The sequence below is a fragment of the Rosa chinensis genome, chromosome 5 (genome assembly GCF_002994745.2).
Source record: "Rosa chinensis cultivar Old Blush chromosome 5, RchiOBHm-V2, whole genome shotgun sequence".
NCBI lineage: Eukaryota > Viridiplantae > Streptophyta > Magnoliopsida > Rosales > Rosaceae > Rosa > Rosa chinensis.
The window spans coordinates 6,937,475-6,953,604 of NC_037092.1; the positions used below are offsets into that span (position 1 = coordinate 6,937,475).

Sequence of the window (16,130 nt, forward strand, 5' to 3'; positions counted from 1 at the left end):
TGCCTGCATTCGTTCATCATAATATGTCACCAGCCACTTCTACTATGAATCACTACAATGCTCCATTTCCTAGCTTTACCACACACTTTGGGTTACCAAAGAACAGTGTGCTGTCAAATACAGCTTTCAATATGCCTAACGCAGCAACAAATTGTCAAGTCATGCCCTCATTTTTTATCAGTAGTGGTGCACCTCAATCAATGTCTAATTTTGGAAATGTGATGAGTAATGGGGCATTGGATGGTACTCGACAGCTACAATCCTGCATATGGTGATGGTTATTTTTAGAAAAATGGAGGCTTTTCAAAACAGGACAGTAGTGGTGGTCTTCAGCAAAACAACGCTTTTCAACCTATTGGTAACCTATCATACAGTGGCTCTAAATCTCAAGAACTTGTTGCACATGTGAATAGTTTTGTTGCTACTGCTGAAAATAAGGTTGGTTAGAATGTGAATGAGTCAAGCTCTGAAACATTGGTTGGAATGGATTCTACACTTCAATTACAAATTGATCAGGCAATGATAGACTTGGATAAGGCAAAAAAGAAGGATGAACTTGGAGTAAATGTCATATTGGCTACTAAGACAGGAAATGAAGATAGTGTGATTAATTCGAGGAAGGGAAAGATGAGCAAAGGTACGTGATGGTCTCATGCAACAAAATGGTTTCTCACAACAAAGTGAAGGTCTCTCACAACAAGGGTACTCTAGTTCAATTATGTGTCAGCATGTTGAGTTACAAATTACTTATGTAATTGTGCCCCATAATTATGAAAATTGATTTGTCTTCCATGCTATTTTACCCTTTTTAATCCATTTCCTTTTATTTGTAGGAAACCTTGAATTGAGAATAAAATGATTATTTGATGCTTGAAATGCGGAGATTTGTAGCCAGGGGAAGAAGACACGGAGATTGGAAGAAAATTGTAAATCGACTTTTCCGAAGATTTTTCAAGAAAACTTTTCCGGCGAGCCGCCACTCATGGAGGATCCTTTCTCCAGCAAAGGAGGACCATGGTTGTGAGAATATCCCATCACTTGAAATTCAAATATCTCCCTACACCTTGTCCTTTTGTCACCTTGCCAATTTGGGACATTTGGGGGACAAGGGTGTAAGAGCATCTCTTGCACACTTTGGGACCAAAGAGGACACACATAACTGATCAAAGAGAGGCCAAAGACTAATTACTCATCATTCTTGAATCCATTCAATCATCTTCATCCTATCCAAGATCCATTTTCTCTCTAGAGAAGACACCACCATTTTCACCACTAAAACCACCATTTCCACCACTACAACCTCCATTTCCTCCACCACTCAACACCACAACTCACCTTAGAGATTCCAAATTTCACTATTCTTACCAATATCAAGAGCTTGGAGCAAGGAGAAGGAGGTGACTACCACCATATCATGTTCTTGGAGACCCATCTCCACCACCTCTTCCGGCATCATCAATAGTCACCCTTTACTCCCTATCTCTTTATGTATTTGATGTTTAATAGAATGTTGAAACTTGTGTATCTAGCTATGTGTGAGTAGTGAACTAGTTGGGGCTAGGGTTGAAAGCCCTAGCTAAACTTGCTTGTATTGATGTTTTTGTTTATAAATTGATGCAAATTCATGTCGTCATTCTCACATGATAAGTCAATAGTTGAATGCATTACTTAGACCTAATCAATTTGAGTTATGTGTTTGCCATAACATGAAGTTTTTTCCTAGAGATTGATTACCTTTAGGCAAAAAGGGAGCATGAAAGCACACCATGTGTGCATGTGAGGGTAGTGAGCTAAAATCACCTAGAGATAAGATTGGTTTGCTTGCTTGGTTACCTAAACTCTAAGCTTTATGCATTTAGGGGCAAAGGATTGAGACCTATCCGGTAATTGAATTTGTCTCTGGGTAGTTAGCTCTAGACTTATCCGGTTATAGTTAATAAAATGAAAGGGGTTGAAGCCTTAGTAGTCCTATCCGGATGCTAAGAGGGTAGTTGGACAATTAGTTTTGCATCATTCATATTCAATTGCTTTAATGCTTGCAAGGGAGGCAAAAGGTGAAACCCGATGCCCTAACTCCCATCCATTTGATAACAACTTGTTTAGTTTAGCTTAGTTTATATTACTTGCTTTCATTGTTTCAATTTGAATAGAAACCAATCTCAAAATCAAAATCAAATCTCTACACACCATCTTGCACATACTCACCATGAACTTTGGTTCACTTGTGAGCCTTTGTTTGTGATTGTACATTTGCATATTCTTCTAGTTTGTCCTTAGGTTTTCCCTAGCTCTGAAAGGATTTACCAATCTTCGTGGGTTCGACATCCTTACTTAATCCCTTATTCTATAACTTGAACCTCTTACACTTGAGGGTGGCTTCAATGCTAACACAGCTATGTAAAAAGACTGGCCATTCTGCATCTAGGTGCTATCATAGAAATTCACAATCTCAAAACACACTCTCCAGCAGCTCTTTCAATATGAAATGCCAAATTTGATACTCATTTGGCCATATTGCTCCAACATGCTCGCAAAGATCTGCTCCCCGACATATTGTTAGCTCTGGTGCTTCAATGAAATGTCAAATTTGTTTGATAGCTGGTCACAGTGCATCAGAATGCTTCCATAGGCATCACTATGCTTTCCAGTCACCAACTTCTGCCACACCTCAATCTATAGCTGCTTCTTTATCATCTCAGTCAATGTCAGCTGTCATTGATGCTCCACCAAGTTTTTGTCATCCCTTGTCACATGATAATGCTTTTCAATTACTGCCTCTCATTCCTCCTGGCTGAAGCACACATCTAGTCTGATATCTTGCAGATTTATTCACCATGGTTTTGTGCTCATCTCAACACTTATACATATGTTCCAGCTTGATGGTAGGATACTATTCCTCTTAATATTCCACATTAGATATTAATCTAACTAGTTTGTGCTTTCATAATGGCCATTGATTCTGTGCCACGTGTTTGTAATCTGTGCTCTCTAGCTCTAGCATATATAGCTGGTTTCAGCTCATGATTGTACACCGAGGCTATCATTTCTAATACAAGCTTCTATTTTCCTCTCCATTTCTCTGCTTTCCTTGTAAACACTTTCAGAATCAACCTACAAATCAATCATTAGGAGATTCTATCTATTGAGAATATATACATCCCACATGGGAAAAATGGGGCTTTGCCTATGGGTTTATAAGGGTTTGGGCCACTTCATCCATTGCCAATTGGTTTTGGATGTGAACCTCAGATTACTTTATCACTATCATGGGTCATAAGACCCTCTACTAAATTTGTCTCGTTTATGAGCCATTGTCTAGCCAAAAGTATTTCATCACGCAATTAATTAGTTGCAAGGTTGCGATTGATTCAACCTTTGCTTGAATTCTCAGAAGTTTTGAGGCTTTTTGGCGATACTTTTTTTCTTTTTGGAAGAGAAAAAAAAATGAAATGACATATTACCCATTAAGTGATGTGCAAATGCATTTTTTGTTGATGTAGTTGAGCGAAAGTTAACTATTGGACCAACATCAATTGGTTTCACAAATCACAGGATTAGAATTGGACATTTTTAAAACCATAGGAGAAAGAATAAACATGACCGCAAACCAGAGGGATCATTTCTAATATTTGTCCAAGAAAAAGTTAGCAAAAAGTATAATCTTTGAAACTTAACATTTAGACAAAATTCTTTCCCTCAGCAGCACTATTACATTGATAACAACACCATTACCACAGCAGAGGACAAATGGTGATGAAAAGTTTCAATTTGACTTTGATTCACCGATAAATACGGACTAGATTGGGAGCTGACAAAAAACAATCGAGAAAAAAACATGTATGCATTTCTAATAGTGGCCAGAAGAAAAGAACATGACATCATATGGTTACTATGGCCGTTTTTCTTCGGTCTGGACTTGGAAGATCCACCATAATTGTGGCCATGCTGCAATCTGGTCCAAAGAGATGACACTAAGAGGATTATAATTATATGCATTTTTATGGTTTCAAAATATAACTATATATTTGTTCTAATACATTATCAGCCTCCAAAAGACATTTGCATTGCCTTACTTAAAAATCACAACCATTATTTCACTGTTCCAATAGTTGGTCATGAACGCCACAAGAAGGCAGAGGTTTACATATTCAAGCAACTGATCAATATTCAAGTATTAATACATCCATGCGGCCTTTTTGACTCCAGTCTTTGCTCCATCTTCATTCTTAGTTCCTGTGTAACTAGAGGTGGCAAACGGGTCACTAAGCATGAGCACGGGCCCGGCACGGCCCAAGCCGGTTAGTGGCCCAGCAAGACCCGAGCACGTTAGAATAACGGGTCAGGCTGGGCCTAAGAATATTGGCCCATTGGCCTGGCCCGGCCCGAGCCCGTTAGTGGCCCGACACGGCCCAAGTCCGTTAGTGGCCCAGCACGACCCGAGCACGTTAGAATAACGGGTTGAGCTGGGCCTAAGAATATTGGCCCGGCCCGGCCCGAGCCCGTAATGGGCTCATCACGGCCCGAGCACGACATATTGTGGGCCGGCCCATTACAAACACAAAATTTCATTTTGTTTTTAAAAATATTAAAAAACTACAATGATGATATTTGAATATGAGACCTTTTTATTTAAAATCTTATGACAATTCCACCAATGCTTTCTTTTATATTGTCAAAATAATGAAACAAAACATTATATCCTTGTTTTGACATAATTATTTTTTCTAAATATTAAATATATGTTTATTAATAAAGACTAATCTCATAATAATACAACTATAGAATGAAGGAAAGAATAATAGATACTAAATCTTCATTATATTAATAAAGATTAATCTCACAATAATATACTAAAAACAATATATTTTGAGTTTTTTTTTCTTTCTTATAGTGGAATATAAAAAATTATTAGAAATCTAATCTTAAAAAGCTAAGATTAAGAAAAACGTTGTAGAACTTAATTTATTTTAATTTTCTAAATAGTTAAATAAAATTAATTTTTATTTGTTCAAATTAAGATTTTAAAATCGTGCTTTATAGTGGGTAGGCACGAGCACGGCCCGTTATTGACCCGGCATGAGCATGGCCAGACACGATATGGGCTTAATGTTTAAGTAAATGGGCTGGCACGATAATAAATGGGTCAGCCCAAGCACGGCACGAAGCACGACTAGGCCCGCTTAAAACCCGGCCCGGCCCGTTTGCCACCTTTATGTACAACTATTAGATGCTTCTTGTTTTTTTGGAGGGTTTAATCTCATTTGCAGGTGACTTCCGCCTTCTTGCTTGTTTTAGGCTCAGACTAGATTGTAGACATGGGGATAGGGTTTACAGATACCGTCAGTCGATTATATATTAGCAACAAAAACAATCAATAAGCTAGCCAATCAAATTTACGAATTAAAAATCAAAACTAAACAATCGAAACATGAAAACATGATTTTTTGAATGATTTTCACAATTTGGCCTTGAACATTCTGCAAATCATCAATTGCTGCCAAGTCTGTCAATTGATGCAAACTATCAAATATATATATATATATATATATATATATATATATATAGAGAGAGAGAGAGAGAGAGAGAGAGAGAGAGAGAGAGAGCATCCAGGGAGGGGGAATACGTAAATGGACAAAAAAGCCCATGGCAGAAAATCACATGGTACTTGGGTAAACAGTGTTAGAGATAGGGTGTATGAATGTTATGTAAAAATAATTACTTGAGACACCAAAGTGATGGGCTTTAAAGATGAAGTACCAACGTGTAGAATGGACTTACGTCGGAGTATTGTTTGTGACTTTTTCCCGGCTCAAGATAGACACATGAATGCAGTGGACATGTTGCCCAAGATAGTCATGTAACTGATGTTCCAAATTTGAAACCACAAACAACCGGTAGGCCACAGTCCTCCGTAACCGCTCAGATGAACCAACTGCATGCAGCAGTTGCAAAGACAACCGTTTCAAGAACAGCTGGTTATCGACCTGAATCCAGTACAACTTCATTAAAGATGAAGCATTTTCTGTAAGCATCATGTCCAACTCAGAGGCATCAAGGCCTAGTTAGATACTTGTTCCAGATTTCAACCAAACAATGGGAAAATTAGGTATATGCTTGTTTCGATGACAAAGAGACGCACACAAGTCCCTATTCATCAAGTTCGTGACAATTTACTCAAGCTGGTGGCAAAGTATTCTCAAACGTTTCCACATGAGAGAGAGAGAGAGAGTAGAATACGTAAATGGACGAAAAAGCCTATGGCAGAAAATCACATGGTACTTAGGTAAACAGTGTTAGAGATAGGGGTGCATGAATGTTATGTAAAAATAATTACTTGAGATACCAAAGTGATGGACTTTAAAGATGAAGTACCAACGTGTAGAATGGACTTACGTTGGGGTATTATTTGTGACTTTTTCCAAGCTCAAAATAGACACATGAATGCAGTGGACATGTCGCCCAAGATGCTCATGTAACTGATGTTCCAAATTTGAAACCACAAACAAGCGCTAGACCACAGTCCTCCGTAACCGCTCAGATGAACCAACTGCATGCAGCAGTTGCAAAGACAACCGTTTCAAGAACAGCTGGTTATCGACCTGAATCCAGTACAACTTCATTAAAGATGAAGCATTTTCTGTAAGCATCATGTCCAACTCAGAGGCATCAAGGCCTATTTAGAAACTTGTTCCAAATTTCAACCCAACAATGGGAAAATTAGGTATCTGCTTGTTTCAATGACAAAGAGACGCACACAAGTCCCTATTCATCAAATTCTTGACAACGTACTCAAGCTGGTGACAAAGTATTCTTAAACATTTCCACTGTGTACTTTATGAAAAATTATTAAGAATATAAATTGAACCTTTGGTTTATGTTTTAGAGACTCACAGCACTGTAATGTACTCAAACTGGTGAGATGTTCACTACAACAAATTTCCCCAATAGCACCTCTTCAATAGCCACCACACATCTATCAGTGCCAATATTGAATAGTATCACACTGATCTGAAAAATCGGTGGGTTATTTTTTCCTGTCACTGACCATCAGTGTGTGTCATGAATAGTATATAGAACATATATACTGTTCACGGATAATAGTGACTCTATAGGTGCCAAATCAGTGGGTATTATGAACAGTAGAGAGAACATATCATTAGTTTAGGGACAACAGTGACTGTATCACTGCGAAAGACGGTAAGTGAGCTGGGATTAATGTTATTTTTATTGTGCAAAAGGTGAGCATAGAGATCGTATATGAAAAAAAAGGTGAGCAGAGAGAAGTAGGTATAGATCTAGATCTAACGAAATCTCAACCCTCTCTAGCTCTCTCTCTGAGCATCTCCAACAATGTGGTCAAAAGCCAAAGCCATATGCAAAATTTGACCCTCATAGTGTCATCACTGTTCATTCAATTTTTGCATTTCCAACTATCTTTAGTCAAAAGCTAAAGTCATTTAATAAATTAATCATTTTAGAGAATTAATTAACTACAATATGAATCTGGATCGTTCGATTTCTTACTATTGGAAGACCACAGGCCGTTCTGCCCAGGCGGGCCCCATGTGTCGGCCACTCCATCAGCTCGTGTCTCGCGCGTTCGCTTGCTTCTTCTCGTTATTTTGTCTTCTTGCTCGATTGCCTTCTGTCTTCTACCTCTGGCGCGTCAACCTCTTCAGCTGCAATTGCAGCACATGCAGCTAGGGCCCACCATTTTTACAGCCAAAGAGATTTGGCTTTCGTTCTACAAACTTGAGTCATTTTTACTCGGGTTTTGGCTCAAGAGTCAAAATAGCTAAACATTGAGCATGGTTGGAGATCCCTTTACCAAAAAGCCAAAGTCAAAATGACTTATAGCTTAATGGTCGGAGATGCTCTCAGCTAAGAGCAAATGCACCGCACTGATCTTGGACGTCCAAGACCAGCCAAAATGGCAAAAAATGACAAAGCTGCAATGCACCGCAAACTTGTTGGACGATCAGATGCCTTCCCGACCAAGCCCAATGGCAAGTCTTGGACTTTGACTTGGTCGACTAAAATGGCACATGGGCCTCACATGGAAGGTGACGTAGGGTAATGCATGTTGATCACTTTTGTCTTGTAGTTAAACATGGTGGGATTAAATATGTTACGGCTACTTTTGTTCCAATGGCTATATCTGGGGCTGCTTTTGTACCATTGGATTACATCTATAAAAAAAACAACCATTGGATTAAATAGTGGATGATTGAGAGACATTGACCTTATTTATTTGGGGTGCATGAAAAAATTAGGAGGCAAAGACAATATTAGTGAATAGTGCTCAAATGGGAGGCAAGACCTTGCCTTTTGCCTTTGCCTATTGACTGTTGGGGTGCATTTGCTCTAAGAGAGACCAAAGTCTTGCTTCTCTTCTTTCTTTCGTTTCTCTGGGTGATTTGATCACCCCAGCGCCGCACGGTGTCATAGTTAGGAGACTAGCATCTCTCTTCTCTGTTGGCTCACCGGCCGGCATCTCGGTCCTCTCTTTCTTCTCTTCGTCCATCCTCTCAATTTTCTCTTCGTCATGGAGAATTCGAGATCGCCAAGGACTGGAAGGGTCAAGCTCACCGTCCAGATCGATGGCCAAGGAAGAGATCGTCATCAGTTTCCTTTGAAATTCAAAATCAGGATTTTGCTCTCTGAAAACCCTAAATTTCAAAACATTACTGCCCGCAGCAGAGTCCCACTTTCTCCGAGGCAAGAAAGATTCAACTTTTATTCAATTTTTGCTTCCGCAAACTGAAATTAGTGTAGGGGTTTCTGTAGTTTTTGTTCATTAGGTGTACAAATGTATGAAAGATGTGATTTTTTTTACAGGGGTTCGGGTCATATTCTTTGTTATGTTTTTCTAAGTCGGTCTAGCTACTTGATCTGTATATTTGTGTTATTAAGATGTTCATCAATTTCCTCTGTTGTTAAATTCAAAAATTTGAGGATGTTATTAAGATGTTTTAAGACTTGTTTCAAGGTAATTTAGATGAAAAGCTTCGTACGATGATGCATGAAGTTCTTGGTTCAGAAAAGGTTTTGGTATGGGTATTTTTGGGTATGAACTCAGTGCTTGATCTTCAAGCTAGAGTTGGGATTTTCTAGGTATGGGTATTTCTGGGTATGATTTTCTTGGATTACCATGTTTGCTGGGTTCTGCCAATAAATATGGTTTATTCTATGTTGAGCTAGTTTATGCGTCTTATGAGATATAAAGTTGTCTATGTTTTCCTCTTTTGAATGAATATTGAATCCTTAACATTTTATTTTGCAGAGATATAAGGTGAGCTTGTCTTGCCATTGATGCCTACATCATAAAATCAACTTGAACAACTGACCTTAATACTTCTTATTTGGTAGCTCCACTCAACCTGTTTTGGGTAATTTGGTTCTCTCTAGTCTCAACTACCATGTAGTTCTCACAGTCAATCATTTATAAACTCGTAATGGGTTAATACCAAGTGACCAGATCCCATTACCATGCACACACACGCAATAATTTTGCGTTGATGTTATCATGCTTCGTAATGATGATTTTTGACTTGTATTTATTTACCATCTGGAAGGTCAAGTTATTTCAGGACATAGGCATTTGAGATGATGCCATAGGCATTGTTTGTAAAGTTCTGTCCTTCGCTAATATACAGCCATCCTGTACAAGAAAATCCAGCCAGTGGTATGTTCTTTTGTTATTCCAGATTATTGTTATTTTTTTCCTTTAAGATCATAGCCTGCTGTAGTTATTCCTGCTTTATCCTTCCACTCACTCCATCTTTCCCAAACACACAGCATGCATGCTTTCTCTTCATTAGTTCATGGGTTTTTAACTTTACCAACGTCAGTATGTTTCTCCTCTCTATATATGTCCACAAGAGCAACTTTGCTGAAGATTTTGGAATGTTTCAATATCTTTCTTTTCTTTTTTGTTCATCTTTTTGGTAACTGGTAACCTAGCTGTGATATCACTGAAGATTTTATGTTTAATTTTTGACTTCTCTGTAAATATAGGGATATTATAGTATGTCCACTTCTTTTAACTATCTCATTGATAACTTACTATAGTCAGTCCAATATTTTAACTTTCTTATATGGGCTTTATATGCATTTTCATAGGATGGTGATTGAATTTCAATATTTGAATGTCAGGTTGCATAACTGCTTATGTATTTACTACGGTTCAGTCTATGCATCAACTCCTAACGGAGTAGAAATATCAGGACATTAGTGCATATGGCTAATAATTCTTCAAGTAAGCTCAAACTTTGTTTTGGGGTTCATCTCTGAAACCTTGCGCACCATGTAGCACAACTGCTTTACTTTTAAACATTTTTTTTTCTTAGCAAGTAATACTACTGCTTATTGAGCGCAGCATTCTTGAACTCTTTCTCGTATATATCCAGCTTCAAGTCATATCCTTCTTGCTGAAGGCTTTATTCAAAGAAGAGTCATATGCTGGTTGTCCGTATCAAAGAATTCATGAAAAAGGTGGTCACCAAAAAAGCCATTAAAAAGAAAGCCTTTCTTTCTTATTTGTGCTATTCTTCGCTGCTATGCTTCAAAGCAATAATTTCATCTGTTCATTTGCTCTGTTTGTTGATTTCAGCAATAAAGGGGGAGGTTTTGAATTCTAAGAACGATCTCAGCAAAGAAAAGTTGTCCAGAAATGTGTAAGATTCTGTCTTTTAGGCAGATTTTGTTTCAATTTTATAGTTTTGTTTATTCAAATATGCTAAATTTCTGTAATAGCTGATGTATTATATCCTTGTATGCTACATGTTCAGAACAAAAGAGACCTCTAGCTTCACTGTAATGTTATTAATATGTTACGATGTCGGTTTGTGTAATTGTTAAAATAAGAACTAACTACTTGATGTAATTTGCAGGTTGTCCATATCAAAGAGGAGTTGCAGCTATGGGATGAAGAGTCTTGATGTTTATATTTTGATGGGTGCATCTGAAAATTTTTAGTTAGTATATTTATTGTATGACACATTTTAAAATACAGTATAAAGGTACAGTATAGAATGTAGACGTGCCAACTGGCACCTTATTTTTTTAATCCAACCTCATAAATTTGTCACTGATATCAGTGGCATTCTAAAACCACTAATATCAGTGTGGATTTAGATTTTGTCTTGCCTTGCCTTGGATGAAGTTATTCCACTGTTGTTTTTTCAATGCCTATTGCCCCAATGGCACCTGCTATAGAGGGGACTGATTCGTCATTAGTGGCTGCATGGTGGTTAATGGGCATTAGTCATGGATATCAGTGTGCTTTGTCTTAATAGGGACTAATTCAAATCAGTGGGGTTTGGGGAAATTTCTAGTAGTGGTTGTTTGGGGCATTACATTATCCCACTAAGTCGCAAGAATATGTACGAGATTTCTCTCCAAGTGGCTAGAAGGATGGAATATCTACGTCAAGCTTGTGACATGCAAATTTCACATGATATCAAGCCTCACTGATAATTTAATTCCAAAGATTTCTGACTTTGGCCTTGCAAAACTATGTTCAATAGATGACAACATTGTCTGATTGACGGGTCCAATAAATAACAACATTGTCTCATTGACGCACCAGCTTGTGGCCTTATAGAAGTGTACAAGTTATATAAATAGTATTCATGCATGGACTTTGTTTCATGTTAGTTTGGAATGCTCTAAGAGTTTGGAGTCATGGACAGTCTGAGCGTTTAGATTTTAGTGATTATATATTATTATTTTTTTTTTTTTTAGAATTTAGTGATTATATATTAGAGGTGCTACTTGCATGTTTTAATTGTTGTTGGCCAATTAATCAGAGCAAGTGTTTCCCTTTTACCTAAAAAAAAAACACATAACCTATGACTCATCTATTTCTACAACACCCAAATGGTGCGCATTTTGTAACAATAAAAAATGAAATGCATTACAAACTTGTGACTCTAATTTGGTGTCCCAACTTACTTCAGCACACCAAAAAAAAAATTTGGTGTCCCAACACCTACCTGCTAGTAGATGCCTTATATTATAAAGCTTTTGACGCTCGATGAAGCCCGTACTACTGGAATTACAATTCCGACATCAGCTTGTTTCTTCACAACTTCACAAAATGGTTTTTCAAGTAAAAACTCTTGAACTAATATTATGCGTTGTCTTGATAGGAAGTTTAGCAGTGTCTAAAGCCTCGTCGCGAGCATTACTTTTTGAAGCTAATGATTCCATGAATATTTTGCAAGCATTTGAGAACTGGATGAAAGAGCATGGACGCACTTACTCAAGCAGTGAGGAGAAGGCAAAGCGTTTTGCAATATTCAAGGAGGAGTTTGATCATATAGAAAACTTCAACAGCCAAGGGAAACATAGATTCACATTAGGCCTCAATGCATTCAGTGATCTGACTGATAAAGAGTTCGATGAGACATATGGCTGCACGACTGCTATACCAAACACAAACCCTAGCTCAGTCTCTTCTTTTAGCTATCAAGATTTTGAAATTGAGGATCTTCCCCAAAACTGGGACTGGAGGACACAAGGAGCTGTGACCAGTGTCAAGGACCAAGGAAAATGTGGTAAGAGAAGGAAATCCCTAAATTTTAACCAATTATTGGTTGTATATTCTTAATTGTTGATGTGATCATTATAAAACTAGGACGAATGTAATAATTTTTTTCCAATATGTGCAGGTTGTAGTTGGGCTTTTGCAATAGCAGCAGCAGTGGAAGGGCTCACCCCATTCTACAATAAACCTTATGGAAAACTTGTGAACTTGTCCGTGCAAGAACTTGTAGCCTGTAGTAAGCCGTATGGCACCAATGGCTGTAAAGGGGGTCAAGCGATTAATGCTATCAAGTACGTAAGGGATCATGGACTCGTAACTGAAGAAAAGTTTCCTTACCGGTTTGCTGACGACCAATCATGCGACACCGCGTTCGAATCTTCCCCTGATATAAAAATCTCTGGTTATGAAGCTGTGCCTGAGTTTGATGAAGTTGCTCTAGCCAAGGCTGTTTACCATCAACCAGTTGTAGTTGCGCATTCCGCCAGCATTAATTTTCGCCGATACAAAGGTGGTATTTTTTTAGATGCAGATGGGAAGTGTGCGAGAGGTAATATCAGCCACACTTCTACACTCGTTGGCTTCGGTACAACTCCACTTGGCGAAGAATATTGGATATTGAAGAATTCATGGAGCTCTTCTTGGGGTGTACATGGTTATATGAAAATTAATAGAAATAGTAAGAATAAGCGAGGTGTTTGTAACCTCGCAAAATTGCCAGTGTTCGCCATTCTTTGATGAGTATGACAGGAATTTTGAGGCCTTCAATAGTTATGAAGATTTTGTAATGGTTTCTCATAATAGTAATGCAATCATTGGTGACATTATTAATAGATTCAAGTATTCAACTTATTAGCTAGTAATGTTTTTATTTTTAACTAACCAATAATTCAATTAGACTAGAAAATGTACCTGCGCGATGCTGCGGGAATATAAGCAAATATTATTTGATTCGATGCTACTGAATTTAGAAACATTGTTATATTACATTGCTACATTAAATATTATATATTGTTTTACATGTTCAAAATTCTGGTAAGTTATCTAGATTTCAAAGTTAAATATCCTAACAACAGTAGGTGTCTATGTACAAAGTCCGATTCGTCATTTGCGACAAATGATAAGTGCTCCGAAATTTCAGGAGCTGTTGTAATTGGAAAACATAAGTAATAATGTCAATCAATAAGAAAGAGTGATTATTTGGTTCTGTAAATTGAAATCATTGAAATGGTTTTGTATGGAGTAAGCACAAACATTAATCAATAAGGCATTGAAATGTAAAGATGGATTGTGTTACCTATTAAACAACCAGCTGCATATGACGTGATCAGAGCTCTGCAACATACTGACGTGAAGTGAAACATATAGTGCAATGAGTGTTGAGATATTTAGCAATGTGAGCATACTATGTTATAAGATAGGAATGTAACTGATTTCAACAATAACTAAAAATAGGAATCAAATTCTCGAATTATCAGAAAAACAAAACGGACCTTACTAACTTTTGTGTAGAAGTCTGTGGGGAGAATGAATCAAGGGGGTTGATTAAAATCCAAGTGACATCCATTAGCCATAAATGCTTTCACCTGTATATTAACATCAATCCTCTGATATTATTGCTAATATGCCAAAAATTCAACTCAAAGTAAATAAATTGTCCTCACCTTCAATGTCTTTGTCACTATCAAGGTCTTTTTAGGATAAAAAACCTCATCATTTAAGCCCTTGTGCATAAAAAGGCAGGGCCTCATCATTGGCTGTAAACATCCCATGCATCAACCATAGTGATCTTTCACATCCCTGTCATAAAATTTTATATGCAGGGATCAGGTTATATTTCTTATCGATCCTATTATCAGGTTCCAATAAGTTTCATGAAACTGGAAAACTAACCTGCACATTAGACACAACCATTTGAGCTCCATGCATCCATCCAACATGTGGTTGGTAATTTGAGGAGGCAACTTTAAGTTTCTTTGGGGTAAATCCTTAGAATGTTCCACTGTGTGAACCTAGAGATTATAACACAACACCAAGTATCAGAATCATTACATCATGACAACTGCTAGAGAACACATCACCAAGTATCAGAATCATTACACCATGACAACTGTTAGAGAACACATATAACAAAAGGCTTACTCGAAATAAGATGTCTTACTTTTTCACCGACCTCTAGAGCCTGTTTGAAACCATCCTATGTTCTTCCAGCATAACTTTTTTTATGTTGCACATACTTGGCCACTTGGGTGCTTCAAAGTTCGTACTGGATAGGTTTGATGTCAGCTGCAGTTTTGTTCTCAGTTTTTCTAACACTGTCACTATGTACCCATTAAAAGAAGTAATGTAAAGAAGCACACGCTTATAAACAAAATTGGGGAGAAGTGGAGAACATAAACTGTATTGGGCCTCTAAAAAAACAAAAAGGACTATTACTCAAAAGTCTAAATAGCACAACCAAACTTTAATAATTTGACAGTTCATTGACTTCTACAAACTCTTTAACTGATTCTACACGTCGTTCTCTAATTCTTTTGATTTTAAAAGCAATATTTGGCTTCAATATGTGTTCTTGTTCAAACCAAGTCCAACGATAGAGACAGATTCCTTAAATTGCTATAAATCAATTAATATTTACATAACTCGCAAGACAAATGATCCCCAAAACAATATGGCGGTATACGTGCACTAAGAGCGAGCAATGGCAAAAAGAGGAGATTTTACCACAGATATAACCAAATCAAACACACACCTCTTCGAAAACCCAGCAACCTGTTCGACCAAAATCTTCAATCTCTCCTCTTCTTTCTCGTATCCTAACGATCTGCCATCAAAATCAAAAACCTTACATCAAATCCAAAGGAAAAGAAACTATATTACAAAACTTCACTTCAGTTACCATTTCAATTAATCATATTAGCCAACTCTTCAATTAAGCATAAAACCCCAATTCATACTAACTGAATTTAACTTTCAACAAACTCAGATTCGAAACTCTAAAATTATAGAACCAAATTCAATCACCCAAGAAAACCCCCAATTCAGTAACCCGAACCGTAAAAGCTAATCAAACCCAACACAGCAAAACTCAATTCCCAATTTCCGAACCGTAATCAATAACCTGAATCAGAAGAGAACAACAAAAATCCCAACCAAAATGAAAAAACATTCTGGGAAACAATACCTTCGATACGAAACGCTCTTCTCTCCACCGATCTGAATCTCGCAGACTCCAGTCTCGTATAAAACTGCTTCGACTTCTTCTTCTACTGAATCAGAGGGGATTGAACTCGATGATGATGAGATTATGAGAACAAACTATGGACTCTGGTAAATGATTTCTATTGTGAAACACCACCACCGTCAGACTAAAACAGAAACCATCGTGGCATCGCATAAGAAGGACAAACTTGTAATTGAGGGAGACAGCAAGGGCAAAAGCGCCACTTCATTTTGAACAGTGATGAACAGTTAACCGGGCTTTAGATATATGTATAATATCCTGAATAAATAGTAATATTAGAAAACCCTAAGGCTCCGCCTCCTCCGTGCGTTGCCACCCAAACGCTGCATCTTTGGCAGT

At 37.6% G+C, this 16,130-nt stretch overlaps 1 protein-coding gene and 1 long non-coding RNA gene across 5 annotated transcripts; both read left to right on the forward strand.

Annotated features, from left to right (window-relative positions):
* The first annotated feature begins 9,281 nt into the window (after positions 1–9,281).
* Positions 9,282–11,135, forward strand: LOC112202809. 4 transcript variants are annotated; one of them, XR_002937575.2, is made up of 6 exons: positions 9,282–9,389; positions 9,576–9,685; positions 10,156–10,258; positions 10,379–10,494; positions 10,613–10,676; positions 10,893–11,135. It is a non-coding gene; the product is annotated as an uncharacterized LOC112202809 (long non-coding RNA). The 4 variants fall into 4 exon arrangements; XR_002937576.2 differs by having other exon boundaries at positions 9,282–9,292; XR_002937574.2 differs by having other exon boundaries at positions 9,285–9,685.
* Positions 11,136–12,163: 1,028 nt separating this feature from the next.
* On the forward strand, positions 12,164–13,336 carry LOC112203020 (senescence-specific cysteine protease SAG39). The gene is made up of 2 exons (XM_024344050.2): positions 12,164–12,560; positions 12,675–13,336. The coding sequence occupies exons 1-2, from the start codon at positions 12,212–12,214 to the stop codon at positions 13,283–13,285; spliced, it is 960 nt and encodes a 319-aa protein (XP_024199818.2). The 5' UTR covers positions 12,164–12,211; the 3' UTR covers positions 13,286–13,336.
* Positions 13,337–16,130: the final 2,794 nt, after the last annotated feature.